This window comes from Elephas maximus, chromosome 17, assembly GCF_024166365.1.
Source record: "Elephas maximus indicus isolate mEleMax1 chromosome 17, mEleMax1 primary haplotype, whole genome shotgun sequence".
Taxonomy (NCBI): domain Eukaryota; kingdom Metazoa; phylum Chordata; class Mammalia; order Proboscidea; family Elephantidae; genus Elephas; species Elephas maximus.
Genome location: NC_064835.1, coordinates 88,244,409 through 88,261,815, shown reverse-complemented (window position 1 = coordinate 88,261,815; position 17,407 = coordinate 88,244,409). Strand labels below are relative to the sequence as shown.

The 17,407-nt window shown below is 58.9% G+C and overlaps 1 protein-coding gene across 4 annotated transcripts; it reads right to left on the bottom strand.

Moving 5' to 3' along the window:
- Positions 1 to 2,408: 2,408 nt before the first annotated feature.
- Positions 2,409 to 12,646, bottom strand: SEMA4C (semaphorin 4C). Of its 4 annotated transcripts, none has more exons than XM_049857293.1 (15): positions 12,145 to 12,646; positions 9,696 to 9,841; positions 8,027 to 8,175; positions 7,577 to 7,639; positions 7,287 to 7,385; positions 7,061 to 7,157; positions 6,820 to 6,936; positions 6,563 to 6,714; positions 6,302 to 6,477; positions 5,743 to 5,887; positions 5,420 to 5,642; positions 5,183 to 5,295; positions 4,006 to 4,163; positions 3,848 to 3,918; positions 2,409 to 3,723 (listed from the first exon to the last, which is right to left on the bottom strand). In XM_049857293.1, the coding sequence occupies exons 2-15, from the start codon at positions 9,802 to 9,804 to the stop codon at positions 2,894 to 2,896; spliced, it is 2,502 nt and encodes an 833-aa protein (XP_049713250.1). In that variant the 5' UTR covers positions 9,805 to 9,841; positions 12,145 to 12,646; the 3' UTR covers positions 2,409 to 2,893. The 4 variants fall into 4 exon arrangements, with proteins under 4 accessions (XP_049713250.1, XP_049713249.1, XP_049713247.1 ...); XM_049857292.1 differs by lacking the exon at positions 12,145 to 12,646 and adding an exon at positions 11,742 to 11,882 and having other exon boundaries at positions 9,696 to 9,844; XM_049857290.1 differs by lacking the exon at positions 12,145 to 12,646 and adding an exon at positions 11,742 to 11,882.
- Positions 12,647 to 17,407: the final 4,761 nt, after the last annotated feature.

The following is a 17,407-nucleotide window of genomic DNA, read 5'->3' as shown; positions in this document are numbered from 1 at the left end:
CCAGGCACAGGGCCAGGCCCCCTGCCACAGGAGGCGCAGAGCTTATGGAATAAACATCTCCATTTATCAAAACACCCTCTGGGCTGCCGGCTACTGACCACGCACCCCGCGCGGCCGACTCAAGTCAGCACTACCCCAGCCCAGTGCCATCGAGTCGACCGAGTCAGCGCTACCCTCAGCCCAGTGCCATCGAGTCGAGCAAGTCAGCGCTACCCCCAGCCCAGTGCCATCGAGTCGACCGAGTCAGCGCTACCCCCAGCCCAGTGCCATCGAGTCGACCGAGTCAGCGCTACCCCCAGCCCAGTGCCATCGAGTCGACCGAGTCAGCGCTACCCCCAGGCCAGTGCCATCGAGTCGACCAAGTCAGCACTACCCCAGCCCAGGGCCATTGAGTCGACAAGTCAGCACTACCCCAGCCCAGTGCCATCGAGTCGACCAAGTCATCACTATCCCAGGCCAGTGCCATTGAGTCAACAAGTCAGCACTACCCCAGCCCAGTGCCATCGAGTCGACCAAGTCAGCACTACCCCCAGCCCAGTGCCATCGAGTCGACCAAGTCAGCACTACCCCCAGCCCAGTGCCATCGAGTCGACAAGTCAGCACTACCCCAGCCTTATCCTTCTGCTTGAGGAGACAGGGCAGCTTTCAAGACCCTCCCCCGCAGGATCCCCAGACCTCTGTGCTCCATCTGAAGTGTCCTGCTCATCAGAAATGGTGGAGAGGTTACAGAATCCAGACTGGGTTGTTTTTCTTTCAAACATCTGGCCCCATACCACTTCCCCTCACTAGGAAAGCGGCTTGATGCACACTGGGTGGCCAAAAAACAAAACAAAAAACCATTTCCGTCCAGTGAATTTGGAATTAGACTGACCCTACCTATAGGACAGGGTAGAACTGCCCCCTCGGGTTTCCAAAAAGTGGCTGCTGAATTTGAACTGCTGAAGTTGTGGTTATCAGCTGCAGCTCTTAACCACTAAGCCACCAGGGCTCTCACCGGTTGGCAATAAGGGTAGATTCCACATTCCCATGAAGCTGGGGCATTAAAGACTTTAGCATTCCTGGAGGAGGCAGCTAGGAGCCAGGAGCCTGAGCTAGGAGCCCTGGTATGGTTAAAGCGCCCAGCTGCTAAATGAAAGGTCGGCAGTTTGACCCCACCACCCGCTCTGCAGAACAACGTGGCACTGTGTCTGTAAAGGCTACAGCCTTCAACCAACAGAGACTATCACACTAAGATACCCTTTGAACTTGGAACTGAAGCCACACCTGGAGGTCACCTTTCATCCAAATAGATTGGCTGATAGTATCGCCGTGAGTACTGTGCTGCCTTAAATTTATGAACTACAGGAGACCAAGCTCTCGGTATTTACCCTAAAGCAAAGATGAAAATGTAATGAGGGGCAGGGAAGCTAGATTAATGGAAACAGAACAAACAGAATGGAAATGAGAATGCTGACACATTGTGAAAAACGTAACTAAAGTCATGAAAAAATTTTTATAAAAATTGCTAACTGGGAACCTAATTTGCTGCGTAAACTTTTCCCTAAAACACAATAAAATGTTATTTAAAAAAAGATTTACAGCATTGGAAACCCTGTGGGGCAGTTCTGCTATTGGAATTGACCCCACAGTTGTGGGTTTGCTTTGCTTGAAGGTAGTAGGGCGCCTCAATCCACCATCCTTAAACTGCTTCTAGGAAGTTCCCCTCCTCTGGCCCCCTCAGACTTCTGGGAAGGCAGCTCCTCCTCCTCCCCGCCTTGACTCCCAATGCCCTGACTTCTCCCCCTGGCCAGAAGCCAAGGCTGGCTCCCAAGAGGCTGTGGGGGAGGTCTGGATCCCAGCCCCATAGCCACCACTGTGGGAAAAAACTGGGCCTTGGCTGTTCCCCCCTCGAGAGTAGCACAAGCAGGCAGGGACCACAGTCCAGCTGCTGCCCTGGGTCCATTAGGGCAGGCAGTCCAGCCTCGCTTCCCCCACAGGGAGACTTCCCTCTTGGCGCCCAGGAGGGTTTAGATGAAGTGCTTCACTCAGCCCCATCACAGTAACGTTTTCTCCATTTTATTTGTCAATATAAAAATACTCAATATTTACAACAAATAAATACGCGGGGACACAATAAGTTACACTGTCAGGAGCCCTCCTGCTAGGACTGGGAGCCGATACCTCAGACCCACAGCACACTGGCCCTCCCCTCCCTCCCCCCACAACCTCTCCCAGCCCCTTAAGGGAGGACAAGTATAAAATACCACTGAACCCCAGGGGGCCCCTCCCACCCTTCCCCCCAAACACACAGGAGGCTCCACCTCCCTCCCCCCCACAAACATTCACATCCCTCAGAGAAGGACTAGGCCCACCCCTGAGCCCTGAACTCCCCCAAAGGGGCACGACACCCTGCCCACCCCACCCCCTTATGTACATCCCTGCCCCGCTCAGGACAGGTGGGGGTAGAAGAGGCAAAGTGGTCCAGCCCCTTCCCCTTCATAGCTCCAAAAGACTCACCAGGAGGCCCCCAGGCCAAGGGAAGACTCGACAGAAACGGCAAGGCCGTGTCACACACACGTGCAAACACCCACATACACGCACATACATACGTACAAACACACCCACATCTCCAACTTCTGCCTTGAAAAGTTTTGGCTGCTGGGGTCCCATGTGTCCACGATTCACAGAGAGGAGGGAGATGCCCCCTCTGAGTCTGGTGACCTGGTGAGCCACGCCAAGTGGCAGTGCCCATGCTGAGCAGAGCAGGACCTCATGGCTGGGCGGGTGCTGGGCAGGGTCTGTCCCATGTCCCAGGCAGCGTGGGTGCCCTGCCGTGTCCCTGAGGTAGCTGGTGCCTGTGCAAAAGTAGGAGCTGCCCCTCCCACAAGCCCCCAACACGGTGGGGGGGTTCGCCTCATACCGACGACTCCTCGGGGTTGGAGTCGGGCAGCGGCTGGCGCTGCTGCAGCTTCCGCCTCAGTTCATCAGCGAGCTCCGGCAGCGGGTGCCCGAGCCCACCCCGGGCCTCCCCTCCTAGCTGTAGGCGCACATAACCGTTGGCATTTGAGTTCCGCCCGCCCCCCAGGTGAAGCCGTGTTGGAGACGGCAGGGGTTGGCCCGGGATGCCAGGTGGTGGAGAAGGGGGCCCGCCACCGGGCTGGCACCGGGCATGACCAGGCACAATCTTCAGGGAGCCATCTGAGTAGTAGTAGCCAACAGGATCCCAAAGTTTCTCGTCTGTCTCAGGGCCGGGCCGGAACGGGGGACTGGTGGGCTCCTTGGGCAGCTCCAGAGGGTACACCAGGGTCCTCTCGGCCGCCTTGGCACCTTTCTCCAGCTCCTCACGCAGCCGCCGGCGCAGTGACAAGACGAGCAGCAGCAGCACCAGGCACACAGCCCCCAGAGCCACCACGGCCAGCCACACCAGCCCCAGGTTTTCCAGGGGAGCCCGGGCCTCCAGGGTCACTGATGGGCCGGCCACCACAGCCACAAGGTAGCCTTCGGCAGCCAGCCGTGCCCCCTGCTCCTCGGAAAAGCAGTGGTAGGCCCCAGCGTGGCGGGGCTGGGCGGCCATCACCACCAGGGCCTGGAGTCGGGCATCATAGAGGAAGGAGCCAGGCTGTTCCGCGGGCAGGTCCCGGCCACCAAAGGTCCAGCGGGCATGGGCCAGGTTGGAGGAAAGGCGGCAAGGCAGTACCAGGTCCGTGCCCGCCACCACCGTGATATTTTTGGGAGTGAGCCTCACTGCAGGGCAGAGACAGAGAGGTGGCACAGTCAGCACAGGAAGCCCAGGGCCAAGCGGAGCTGTGGGGACTCCAGCTCTGACCCCAGGGCCACTCCCTCGGAAGGGGACAAACAGTCAGCTCACCTTTCTTGGTGCCACGCAGGTTACAGATGGCTGAGGTGTCTGAGATTGTCACATGCTGGATCAGCAGGGATCTGGCAGGAGGAGCGGGATCGGTCAGGATCCCGGCTCCAACCACCTTGCCCTCCTCCCTCACATCGGCACCGTACAGCCCGACTCACCCAGAGTGGCCCCCTGGGGCTACGCAGCGGCTGGTGTTGACGTTCCAGGCGCAGTAGGGGTCCCGAGCCAGGACGCAGTCTGCACAGGAGCGGTACTTGATACAGTCGGCCAGGGGCAGCTGGACAAGCTGTGAGCGGGAACCCGCAAAGAGCAGCTTCTGCAGGAGAATCGGGTGTGGGAGGATGGGGCAGCCTGTCTACCCCAAGAGGCAGCCGGAACAGGACAGCACGGGGGCTCAGACGCTCACAGGGAGCACAAGGCAAAAAGGTGGCAAAGGAAGAGGAAGACAGGCAGTGCCAAGGTCCCGATGACAGGCCAGGATTCTAAGACCCAGGGCTTACCACAAGCCAGGCACAATCCTAAGCACCTTATCAACATGACCTTATTAGAAACGCGTAACACACCTATGAGGCTGAGCAGTCTAATCGCACTCACACACACACAACCCATTACAGCATCACAATGCAGGAAATCTGTTTTTCTCAATGCCCTCACCCCACACAACAGCACCAGCACAGCATAAGTGGTTTTCCTGTTTGAATGGTGCTTGCCTATCTGTGTGTTTATTCAATCCGTCTTTCTGCCATTATTTCATGTTCTGGGGGACAATTCTGAGTCACAACAGTTAGTTGATCAATGGCGAGCAAGTGATAGTTGAACGGGTGCTGCAAACCTGCCAGCAAAGACTATCTATCACAAGCACTTCAGGGAAATGGTCACGGAAAGAGAAGGGCAGGACCAGCAGGTACTCGGGACTGGCAGAACTCTGAGCGAGTGCAGGAGGGTCCCATAGACATCACGGCAGCTTGAGGCCGGGGATCGGCTGCAATGAACGACCAGCTGGGGGAAGAGGCTGCAGCCAGAGCCACCAGTGCAAAATTGAGGCTTCGATGGGGGCTTTGACAGGAACGTCAGAGGAGCTGCTGGCACTCAGGTCGAGGAACACATACATCCCCCTAGGAACAAGGCTATACATAATAAGCCAGTAGAGGGCAGAGTCCTTAGCGTTCTTATTTCCAGGAACTTACCCCACACTCATGGATGTGTGTGCACAATGCTTCCCGAGCCTCGTCCTGGCCAATCACACAAACCAGGTTGGGGAAAGGCAGACAGGGCAGACAGGGTGAGACAGGAAGGAACCCTGGGAAGATGGTGGGTGGGAGCCTGACTTCCTACCTTGCTCTGGGACAGGACCAGGCTGTCCACCGGCTCCTGATCAAACACCTGCAGCTCCTCAATCAGGTAGATCCAGGGCCCCCGGCTCACGGCCTTGAGCAGCCAACCGTCTCCTGAGGGTGAGGGCAAAAGATGTAAGGGAGAGGGCACAAGGGCCTGAGTACCTCCAGCTCTCCCTGCCCCAGCCACAGCCTTCATGCAGCCTCTGCTGGCCATGCCTGCATCCACGTGCCATACCTGTACCAATGAACAGCACTATATAGGTGATTCCGTCAAGCCCTGCAACCCGGTCAGCCACCAAGTGGGTGAAGTTGGTGTCCTTCTTCACGAGCAGGGGGTGACGCCACCGAGGGCCCACCTGCTCCTCCATCAGCGGGTGCTTCTTGATGAAATTGAGTGTGTTGTCGGGCAGCTCGAGAGAGCTGGTATAGCCATGATGGCGGTGCCAGTTGTTGATACACTGGAGGGTATGGGGCGTGGGCAGGAAGGCCAGTCAGCCTGGGCGGGGCTGGCACTGGGGCTGAGAGTGGGCAGCCACACCCCTGCCCTTGAGGACTCACCGAGCCAGGTCGAGGACTGGGGACTGGATCGGTGTAGCGGCCCCACTTCTGGGCTTGCTCGCGGTATTCCTTGTAGGGGCCCTCAAATACCCGCTGGATCTCTTCCAGTTGGTACTCGCAGATGGCCGACAGGTCCACATCGCCCCTGTGGCAGGGAGAGATACCCCAAGGCTCAGGCCTAATGCCCACCTTGTCCCACGCCCCACAGCACAGGGAAGGGGCAGTGAGGCAGGAGCCAGGTGGGACAACGGCGGGCGTGAGCACGTTTCCAGTTACTGCCTAGTCGACTCCTGCTCATGGCGACCCCATGTGCATCTGAGCAGAATTGTGCTAAATAGGGTTTTCAATGGCTGATTTTTTAGAAGTAGATTGCCAGGCCTTTTAGGCTATAAAGTGCCACCCAGGGCAGGGCACCATCCACCTCCCAGTGAACCATGAAAAGGGGTCAGGTGTCCAGCATCCTTCTTGGTCTCTGGATAACTGACTAAGAGGCTGGGCCCAGGTCCTCACACAGGCTAACCTTCTCCTACCCATCCCCAAAGATTCCCGGCCAACTCACCATCGTGCCCGAAACACCCCAAAGAAGGTGGTGTTGTGCCAAGAGGTGCCCTGCAGGGTGTGCAGCGCCTGCAGCTGGTTGAAGTGCAGCTGCCAGTCGGGAGCAGAGCACACAAGCCGCGCCTTCAGGAACGTGGTCCACTTCCTCTGCAGGGTCCGTGCGCCCCCCAGGTCTCCCTGGCAGATGGCAAGGAGACGTTAGCAGTCAGCCTGGCCAAGCCAGTGGGGCTCCCAAGGCCCATCGACGGGGAGGGTTCTGTACCTTGCAGACCCGGGCTACCCGAGCCACCACCTGCTCAGCATAGCAGTCGTACTCCACCGCCCGCTCACTGAAGAAGAAGTAGATCTTGTCATCATCACCTGTGAAGCTCCCCACACTCTCGGGTACGTAGGCAGAACCTACAAAGTGAGGCTCTGTGGGAGGAGGAGGAGGGTCAGTGACGGCGTATTGGGGACTCTCTCAGTCTCTCCTACATACGAAGGCTTTCCCAGTCCCCACGCCAGCTAATCAGGGCTCACCGTTGAGCCAAAAAGCCAGATATTCTGTCTTCATGGAGTAGTGGGGCCCCATGTTACGCAGGATAACAGGCTCCGTGCCCAAGAAGTTGTTGAACGTGGCCGAATACAGCTCGCCATCTACAGGAGACAGAGATCAGCCAGACTGGAAGTGAACTCAGGACATGTTCAGGCCCACACAGCCCTAGAGTGCAACCACGTCCCTGGGGGATGCCCCCAGCCTATAGCGGGGACAGCCACTCACCGACAAGGAGGCCAGTGTGGCCCTTAGTTGGGTCATAGGGACACTTTCCCTTTCCATCCTCCAACTCTCTGCGCTCCAGAGAGAAGGTAAGTGTGTCCTAGAGGCAGAGAGAGAGAGAGACAGTGAGATTGAGACACAGAAGGGGAAGACCTCAAGGGGCCCAGGAGATCATGGCCTGGGGCCCAGAGATGAACTGAGAGGGGCCAAGAGGAGGAGCTGCACTCACGATGTAGGTGCACTTGGGCTGGAAGGCGTAGGTACCACAGACATACAGGTGGGAGGCATTGTAGGGCTGCAGGAAGCGGATGAAGTTGAAACACTCCGTCTGGGTGGAGAAAGGCGTCCAGTTGGCGAGAGTAGGAGGGGCCCGAGACATGGGACAAAACAGCCAAGAATTGGACCAAGACCAGTCTTGGAACAAGGGGAGACAGGGGCCCCCGAAGCGCTGGGGAGAGTGTGTGGGACATAAGACACGCCAGTGGGAAGCACTAGGGGCCCTGCCCCCGCAGCACCCACCTGGTTACTCTTCCCTTTCTGGGTACACTCAGCCTTCTTCTCAGCTGGGGCCTCCCACGAGATCTGGGGACAGAAAGAGGACATGTCAGCAACATCACAGGCGCCTACTGAGCGTGTGCCACCGCACGGCCTGAGGCAGCAATCTGGGGGATACCAAGTGAGAAGACACAGCCCCATTCTCTGGGGGTTGACTTTAGCAGAGGACAGAAGCCCCACCACTCGATGACAGTAGAATCCAGTAACTGCTACAAAAGGAGGCGGGGTAGGGGGAAGCAACACGCTGGCCTTGGAGCAGAGAGCTGGCCTTGGAGGGTGAGCAAGATTTCAGTGTGGGAGAAGGTGGGGTAGGAAATGGATGGCTGGGCTGAGGGACAACCTGACCAGGCAAAGCCCCTCTGGGCCCTGCCTTCTCTCATCCCACTGTGTTCCTCCCACTCTCCCACCTCTCACCACTCCTTGCAGCTCCAGAGCCTCCACATTGAAGGCAAACAGGGCCTCCCGGGCCCCCACGTACAGGAGCCCCGTCCGCTCGGTCAGGGTCAGCGTCAGGAAGTCCTGGATGCCCGTTTGGGAGAACCGTCGTGCCACTGTTGCCAGCTCTGCAGGAACGAGGCAGGGTTGAGCAGGGCCAAAGGGGCCAGCCTTCCCTTTTACAATGAATGGCCTCCTAGGTACAATGACCTCAGCCTCCCGTATCTCAGCCAGCACCCCAGTAACAGATGCCAGCCAAGTCCCTGCTTTACTGACTGGCAATAAAGGCATTTTCTTTACTGACTGGCAATAAAGACATTTTCTGAGTTGCCTTTGGGCTGACAGCTCCACCCGAGCCTCCTTGGCCTTTCCCAGCCTGGGAAGGGGCAAATCTGGGCTCCCAAGGAGGAAGGAAGGAAGGATATCTCAGCCGCAGCTTCCGGCCAGAGGAAGCCATAAGACCGATGGCTCTCACTCTCAGGGTCAGCCGCACCTCCCGCCCCAGAGTGGGACACTTCCCCTCCCAACTTCCTCAGTGGCTGTTTCCTTCCGCACACCGCTGCCCACATGGCAGGGTCCAGCTAGGCCCTGGGCCCAGGTCACACAGGGCAGGAAGTAAAGAACAGTTGTCAGCCCTCCTTGACTCTAGACACCCTTCACTACAGGACCCAAATCAGGCTGTCCAGGCAGCCCAGAGACGCAGGCACAGCTGGGGCTGGGAAGCCAGGCCACGAAGGGCAGGGGAGCCAGAGGCTCAGGGACCAGGGATGGTATGGAAGCCACAGAGGCGGGAAGCCATGCTGCCATCCAGCATGCAGCGTACTACAGAGTCACATGATTTCTACGTCAGCCCCTGAAACAGTTCCGACCTGTCCTCAGGGTCCCCCCAAACCAGCCTTAGTCTTTGGAGCCAATGATGAGCCCAGACCCAGGTCAGTGAGGGAGGGCTTCATTAGCACCTGACTGAGCCTGTGGGAGGTGAGCTCACCCAGGGTCCCCAGGGTGCAGAGATGATATAAACACCTGACATCACCTCTTTGCACAGGTGTGTGCACAAAGAAGGCTGCAGGCCTGCTCTGCTCCTCCCACGCAAGCACAGAGACAGACACACACACACCCAGCACCACCAGAGGGTACAAGAGCAGAATAGGCAACTGTTAGGGTTCACAAGGTGGCTCCTGGGGGCACAGGGTTGGAGCTAGAACAATTTTGGGGGGGTAACACCTCATCCTTTACTCCTGGCCTGGTTCTGGTTTCTCTCTCTGGGCTCCCAGTACTACCGACAGTTCAAAAAGACATAGGAGAACGATACAGAATGGTGCATATCTTGCATGAAAGGAGCAGTCAGAACTGGGGATGGGGAGTTGAAAAGAGGCTTCCCAGAGCTATCCCAAGTGTTGGAAGGAGACAAGCTGCAGGTCGTGACCTGTACTACCAGTTCTGAGTCTCTGGGGCCACAGTCACGTTTCTTAGAAAGCTGCCCCACCAGAGCGGTGGGCCTTGAGTTTTCCTGCAGAATAAAGCCTGCCCATTCTGGGGCAATTCCTCAGCAGCCCCTGTGCTTCCCGGCAACACCCCTGTTCCCCCAGCCATCCTTCCTGCCTTCCCATTCCCCACAGTCTTCCCCTTCACGAAGTCAGGCACTCACCCCCAGTGGATACCGTCTTCCGGGGCACAAGGTTCCACCACACCTCAGCCCCAATGCCAAGGCCCCACAGCCCCGCTGCCAGCAGCCAGAAGGCCCAGAGTGGGGCCATGGCACATGCCCCAGCTCTAAGCTCCAGGTCAGCTGCCCTGCTGGGGAAAAGAAAGGGTCAGAACCACAGCCAGAGAAAACAGTCTGGAAGGGGTCCCACACAAGCCCACGCCAGCAGGCATTGACAGAACACCTGATCAGCTTTCTCAAGAGGCCCCTGGGGGTCCCCCTCACCCCTCTCCTTGGAGGAGGGGGCGCTAAAACCCCTTGCCCGAAAAGACTGGGCTCTCCCTGAGGGGAGGGGGAGGATCCGAGTGCCCTCGGAGTAGGCACTTCCATCTCCCAGACTACACGAAGCCCTCTCCCCGCCTCCACTCGACAGGAAGTTGTTTAAAAAAATGAAAAGGGGGACCTCTTCCCCCACACCTAAACGGTTTGAAGGTTTCTTAAAATAACCCCAGGAAGCGGGACCTGCCTCCATCGGGGCTCCAGCCTGCGCCAAGACCTAATTCCGGGATGCAAACCCTTAGTGCGTGAGGGGCATGTGGCGGGGGCGGCTGGTTGGGAAGGACCCCGTCGGGGGACTTGGTGTAGCAGGTTGTGGAAGTACCGGCCCCAGTCTCTCCCCTCCCCCAGGACAGACAATAGCCGGCTGGGGCAGAGCCCAAAACCCCGTTCCACATCAGCAGGGCTGGATGGGGCCGGGAGCTGAGGGGCCCAGCTTCCCCAGGCCCCTTTGTTGCCCAAGGAGGGAGGCAGGAAGCGGGTAGGATGGGCGTGGAAATGACCAGGGCCTCATCCTGTTCCTCGAACAGCCTCCTAGGAGACACTCAGCCCCCGGGCAGGGGGCGGCTGGGGAACACAGCCGGCTCTGCTCTAATCAGGGATCTTCCTCCCGGCTGTGCTTCCAGGCCGGGGTGGGGGTGGGGCGGGGTGGGGGTGGGGCCGGAGGGGGCTCCTCTGGGACCACGGGGGGCGCGCCGCGCAGGGCCAGCGCCTGCGCGCCCCCGAATCTGACGACCCTTCCCAACTCGGGGACTGCGCCCCGGGGACCCTGACGCCGCCAGGGGGTCTGAATGGATTGCCGCTGCTGCAGCCCGCCCGTGCCGGGCCCAGAGATAAAGGCGCTGGCGACCTGTGCACCCCAAAACAAAGGGTCCCCGCCAAGACCCGGCCCCCTTGTCCCGCCGGGTCTCCCCTCCCCCAGCTCCGGGGATTTGAATGCAAACAAAGCGGCGGCGCCGGAGCGTGGCGGGGCCCGGGCTGCGGACGCCCCCTGCCGGCCCGGAACCCCAGCGCGGGAAGGGCGAGGGGCCGGCCGCATTCACCCCCACCGTCCCCACACCCCCGCTCCCCCCTGTCCCTCCCCCCAGGCCGGGCCAGACCCCGAGGCGCGCTCCGAGGGTCCGCGGGCGCAGCAGGGCCCCCACCCTCGCTCTTCCCGGGGCGGGGAAAAGGGGCGGCCGCTGGGGGGTGCAGGACGGGGCGCGGGGCCCAGGCTCTGTGTCCCCCGGCCCTGCCCACCCAGAGCCGCCGACAGCGAGCCGCGGCCGCAGGCGAGCGCTCCGGCCAGGGACAGGGCGCCCGGCTCGGGTCGGGGGCCCGGCTTTCCGGGACAACCCGCCTGCCGGCGCAACGGGAGGCGGACAGGGGGCCGCGTAGGGAAATCTGATCCACAACATCGGCCCCAAGCCAAGCCCGCCCCAAACTTTCCGTCGGGGGTGGAGGAGCCGGGGGCAGTTCGGGGGCTGGCGAGGACCTGGCCACGGGCCGGGCAGCACGAGGGACCCCCACCCCTCCCCACCAGCTCCCCGCCCCTCCCGACCCCCGGGACAGCCGGCGGGGAGCGCACCAAGGCTCGCAGGCCGCCAGCCGCCCCCGCCGCCGCCCCTCCCGGCGCCCCCGGCCCTGCCACTCACGCGGGCGGCGGCCCCTGCCCAGCTGGGGACAAAGCGGCGCCCCTCGCCCCCGGCCCCGCGCAGCCCCGGCCCCACTCACCTCGGTGCGGCTCGACTCTCCGGGCGCCGCCCTCGCGTCGGCGGCCGCGGTCCGCCCTACCTTTGCGCCGCCCTCCGCCTCCGCCGCGCTCCCGTCCGCCGCCCCCGCCTCGGCCCCGGCTCGGTCTGCGCCCCGGGCTCGGGCTCCCCGCGCCACCGCGGCGGGCGCCGGCGCTTTCTCCAGCGCGGCCGCGGCTCTCCGCCCCCGGCCCTGACGTCAGGCGGGGGGGGGGGTCCAGCAGAGGGCCCGCCCAGGAGGGGCTGCGACCCGCCGCGACCCGCGGGGCCGCCGCCTTCCCCGCCCGGGGGCTCGCACAGCCGCCCGCCCGGTGCCCAGCAGCCCGGCACCTCCGAGCCGCGGTCTGCGCCACAGCGCCGGGGGGCGGGCGGGGAATCGGACTCACCCGCTGTAGCCGAAGTGACCCCCCTAGGCCTTCCGCGGGCCGGGCGGCTGGGGTCGGGATGGGACTGAAGGACTCCCCAGTCTCCGATTAGAGGGACGAACGCAGGCGAACGACCGCGGGGCGAGTATCCGGGGTGGGGGGGTAGTGCAGCGGAAACCGAAGCCCCTCTGGGCAGACCTGAGCGGTCTGTCTTTGGGCCCAAAATTCTTCCTCGTTTTCTTTGCCCCAGCCCCTACTGGTCCCTCCCCTCAGAAGGGAACTGGCTGCACCAGCCAGGAAGACCCCAATCTCCGGAGGCGGTCTGCCCCTTGATTCTCACGCTCCAGGCAAACCACTGAGCTCCCGGTGAAGGCAAACCTTGTCTCCCCTGTTGTCCAAAGCCTACCCCCAGGAAATGACTCCTGGTGCCACTGGAAAAGCTGATTAACAAGTGGCATAAGCCCTAACGTTCAGATGAAAGGGGCTGAGGGGAGCCACGCTGGAGAAGAGCCCTGTCTGCGGAACGGCCAGCCTCCTCCCACAGCGCTCCTAGAAGTAACGAGTAGCTCCGGCCCCCTGGGTGGTGCTGGGGTGTCTTCCCTGCCAACTGGTCCTCCGAGCTGGACAGGTGGAAGGAGAAGCCCCAGGGAGGCCACCCCATAGGCACCTGGAGACAGATGCCACCTCCTGGCTAGGGGCAAAAGGGAGAGGAAGGGGCCTGAAGCCTGGAAGGCTTCGGTGGTGACTTTAAGAGTGCAGTCCTCGAGGGGAGGAACATTTTGGGCTCCGTCAGCAGATGTGGATTATTAATCAGCTTCGACAGCAGCTTTTGTTCTGGGTTAAAACTTGGCATCAGAAAACCCGAGACCAGAAGAGTAGTGGAGATGACTGGGAAAAGAAGCCCAGTTTGGTTTCAGCAACAATCTGGCCTTTGCTGGTGCATATAAAGGCCCCTTCTCCTGAGCTGGCCGAAGCCACATTGCCCAGCCCCTTTCCACACACACAAAAAAGCTGTGGCCTTGGACACGCTGGAGATGGAGGGAAAGCTAGTTAACATTTAGGATGGGATGGACAGAGGAGGCTCTTAGCTTTAGCTTGCCGGGAGGGAGTAGATGTGAGGGGTCCTGATAAGACCTTGTGTCTGTTTACATGGAGAGGTAAACTGATATGCAAATACTCCTCACTTGTCCTGCGCTTGCTGGAAACCCTGGTGGCATAGTGGTTAAGTGTTAAGCTGCTAACCAAGAGTTGGGCAGTTTGAATCCGTCAGGTGCTCCTTGGAAACTCTGTGGGGCAGTTCTACTCCATCCTGTAGGGTCACTATGAGTCGGAATCGACTCAACAGCAGTGAGTTTGGGTTTGGTGTTTGGTTTAGACTTTGCAGCCTGCCTCCACCAGCATTTCCTTACTCCACCCTCGTGTCAGCCCTTTAATAACTAGAATTGTTTCTTCCCCGTTATAGGTAAAATGAGTCTTAGAAAGGTTAAGTAACTTGCCCAAAGTTGCACAGGTTATAAACAAGGTCAGATTGTTAAGTCAGGTCTTTGGACTCCTAACTCTGGCCTTCCCTCTAAGTTACAGTACTTTCTGATGACTTCTAGGCCCCAGACAATCCATTTCCTGTTTTTCCTCACCTTTGAGGGTCCACACCACCGTCCTCCTCACCCTCCCCTCCCAGCCTCTAAGGTGTGAGGTTTTCTAGGCAAGGACTTGAGCTCCCTGGCTCCATCTACGGGGTGGACTCAGTGGGAAGTTTCAAAAGGTGGTTTGGTTTCACGCGGGCAGGGACAATTTTCTTCTGTACCTCTGTGGTGTTTTAATTCCCCAAAGCTGGGGATGGAGGCGGAAAGGAGAAACCTCCCGCTAACAGACTTCACAAGCCCTTCCCTCCCAAGCGGCCCTCAAAGATAAGGCCCCAGGTCCCCCCTTCCTCTTCTTTTCTACCTCCATTCATTTCCTGCTGTAGTCTGTTCATTCCCAGCACTGGCCGTTTTCACGGGTGGAAGATGGTCAGGGGATACAGTTTCCTGACTGATTACTTGCTTCTGATTCATACGATTGAATACAAGTGCAACTGGTAGAAAATGAGGATTTCTGGGTCTTAAACTAAAAAAGAAAAAGGTAAGACTCTTGTACCTGTCTGGCATATTCTATGCAAAGTGTCCATCTTTCAGGCCTTAGATCTTAACAGACCCTCCTTCTTGCACCATTTGCCCAACTGCTTGTGGCCAAGTCAAGGACGGACAGAGAAGGTCTGCTAAATGCCTTCTGAGTTTCCCCCAAGGGTCTACTGGTGGCTCAGGGCAACCCCTAGAGGTGGGCCCAGGAGTCTAAGCTGAAAAGCAAGTCTCCTCTCTCTCCTGGACACTGGCTGTACACCATGGCGCCCCTCATTGGAACTGCTGGTTTCCCACCTCTCCCAAGGTGGCTTTCTGGCAGGAGGAGGCCTGGGGTACATATTGGGGCTCTCTAGCCAACACTGGGGCCTGGCCAACTCCCAAGGAGCTACTGTCAACCCAGCTGGGCAAGTGAGAAAGCCTAGGTCAGCCACCCTTCGGGGATCTTTCTGAGGCGCTGGGGACAGAGGTGAGTGGGGACTTAGGAAAATAACTTCCTCTACTTCCTCTGGAAAGAGAGTTATCAAAACCATCCACCTGGGAAGCTTTTCCCTTCTCAGCCCCTCCCTGCCACCACCACCAAAAAGGAAGCCGGAAAACATCCGTCATCACGGCCCCGGACGTTGCTTTTCCAACGGCTTCCATCAGGATGTCCCCTGGCCTCTTCCCAGAGGTTAGGGGTCTAGAAAGGTCAAAGGCCCGGAGGGGGAAGAGGTGACATTCCCAGCACACCGTGGAGTTCTTTGTCTCCAGGAGACTGAGTTTCTAACTGGGCCCAGACTTGTTTTAGAAAATCTGGTCAGCTCCCAGGCCAGCCCCAGAGAGGGCCCATTACAGGTCCCGGGGGACATCACACACCCTTGGGTGACCTTGCAGTGCACACCTCTGTTCAGGTTACAGCAAGGCCTCTGGAGGGACTGAGTGGTTACCAACACCTCTTCTCTACTTGGTATCTATTTCTCTCCTGTGGACAAGTATGCTTAGGGAACGCGTGGGGGGAGGGGGCAAGTGTACAAGGTCCAGGAGTGGGGAGAAGGGCCCCAGATGTCTACACTGATAGACAACCTGATCGCTGCCTCAGAGCTGGGTAGGCAGCTTCGAGAACTGGAAACTCCCTGGCTCAGCCTCTCAGACCTCCCTACTCTTTCTGCCCTTGGCAGTGAGAACAAAGAAGGGAAATTTCAAAGTGATTTCCAGGTTTCCAGAGTAAACTGTATGGGTGAGGGTTAACTGTAAGGCTGTTCAGTGCCAGAAGCAGGGGCAGCCCTGAGGAAGGGTGGCCTCATTAGTGTCTCACTCTTCTATCTCAGCATCTGAGGCCAACCTCATGCCACTGAGGCCTCGGAAGTGCCTCAGCCAAGGGGCATGTGATGCAGCCAGGAACAGAAACCAGAACTCTCAGCTGAGTTGCCTGGGCACCCGTCACCTATCACTTGGCAGAGTGACATTCAGTAGGGCACCCAGCGCAGTGCTAGGTGCCCGTCAGCTCTGAATAATACATAGCCCCAGGCTGCTAGCTTTCTGGGGACCCAGAGAGGGAGGCCGTAAACCTGATGCCATCAAGTCGATTCCTACTTGTACTGACACTATAGACAAAGCAGACCTGCCCCACAGGGTTTCCAAGAAGTGGCTGGTGGATTCAAACTGCCCACCTCTTGGTTGGCAACTTGAGCTTTTAACCACTTCGCCACCAGGGCTTGAGAGAGGGAGGTGGCAGTATCTCAAACAGGCCCAGAAGTGATGGACTCAGGTCTGAAGACCGAGCTACTTGGCTTGAAGGTCCTTAACCTAACCCCCATGGCATGACAGGATCCCTGGTGGCACAGTGGCTAAAAGCTTGGCTGCTAGCCAAAAGGTCAGCAGTTTGAGTCCACCAGCTGCTCCTTGGAAACCCTATGGGGCAGTTCTTCTCTGTCCTATACGGTCGCTGTGAGTAGGAACTGACTCAACAGCAACGAGTTTGTTTTTTGGTTTCTGGCATGAAAGACTGCAAAGAAAGATGCATAAAGAAAGTTGTATGCAGCCACCGTGGTGAAGCCTAACTGGTAGACACCCAGGGCTGGGCCGAGGAGTGGGCACAGGCCAATTTGGCAAGGGTAATTCTCTGCCATTTCCTACCTCTTGTGCCCCCATGAGAAACCCTGTCCCAACCCAGAACAGTCAGGCCAGAGACCAGGACTGGATTCTTGGAGCTGGGGTGGGCAGAAAGAAAGGGATACCCAGGGATCTCCTGGGTACAGAGGTCCCACTCACTTCTCACGGGGCACAGGTTAGAGACATTCCAGCACCCACTCCCATGAGTGGTCAGGACCTGCAACAGAGCTGGGCAAGGCTGAAAGCAAAAGCAGTATCTGGGATTGCCTTTCGGCACCGCCCCCGACTCCTAAGTCTGGGAGCCGATTTCAGAGCTTGACAATAAATTGAATTAAGTGTAATTACAGCCCTGATCCTCCATCTCATTCTGTGTACCCTCCCCCTGGGGGGCGGGGCGTGGGGAGTGGCTAGAGGCTGAGTCCAAACAAATGTTTCCCATCCCTATTTCCGGGGGTTTCTGACAGCTCTCAGGCCACTGGGCTGCTCCCTCGCTCCAAGGAAGGAGAGAACAACCTCCCCTCCCTTGCTGGCTCCCTCCCTCCCCAAGCTGCACAAACAGCCCTCTGCTGCCAGGTGGGCAGGGCTTGAGCCTGTGGCAGGACCTACGGAGGTGAGAACTCAGGATACAGCACACGCAGAGATAGCAGGAAAGGAAAGCTGGGCATGTGAACACTCAGGACAGGGATTCAAGGAAGTCTTCTAAACCACTGATGCTGAAATAAGCTTTAATATGCACAAAGAAACCTCACATTAGTGACAGAGAAAGAGCAAGGAGGGTGGGGAGGATTGGGGCCTGGGCCCAGGCCCAGGCGGGCTCTCGAGGCCCAGGGAAACCAGAGCTACGGAGACAAAGGGCTTGGGAAAGAGATGACTGGGAGGGAAGGAGAGCTGAGGGGTGGGTCAGGCTGGAGAGGCCACGCTCCTTGCCAGGTGGGGGCCAGGGGCAGTGGTGGAGGCAGGCTCTTGCTTCATCAGGCTGGTCAGCATCTGGTGGGCCTCTGGCTTCTGCTTCCTCTAGTGCCCTGGGCCCTGTTCATTTCCTGCCCTAGCCAGGAGCCCTGGGCCAGCCTCCA

What these genes read in the sequence shown, in the direction of transcription:
- SEMA4C (XM_049857293.1), bottom strand. Translation starts at nt 9,804, where the DNA reads ATGGCCCCACTCTGGGCCTTCTGGCTGCTGGCAGCGGGGCTGTGGGGC. An exon ending in GAAGACGGTATCCACTGGGG is followed by an intron (nt 8,176 to 9,695) that starts GTGAGTGCCTGA and finishes TCGTTCCTGCAG; the next exon opens with AGCTGGCAACAGTGGCACGA. An exon ending in TGGTCCTGTCCCAGAGCAAG is followed by an intron (nt 4,164 to 5,182) that starts GTAGGAAGTCAG and finishes ATTCTCCTGCAG; the next exon opens with AAGCTGCTCTTTGCGGGTTC.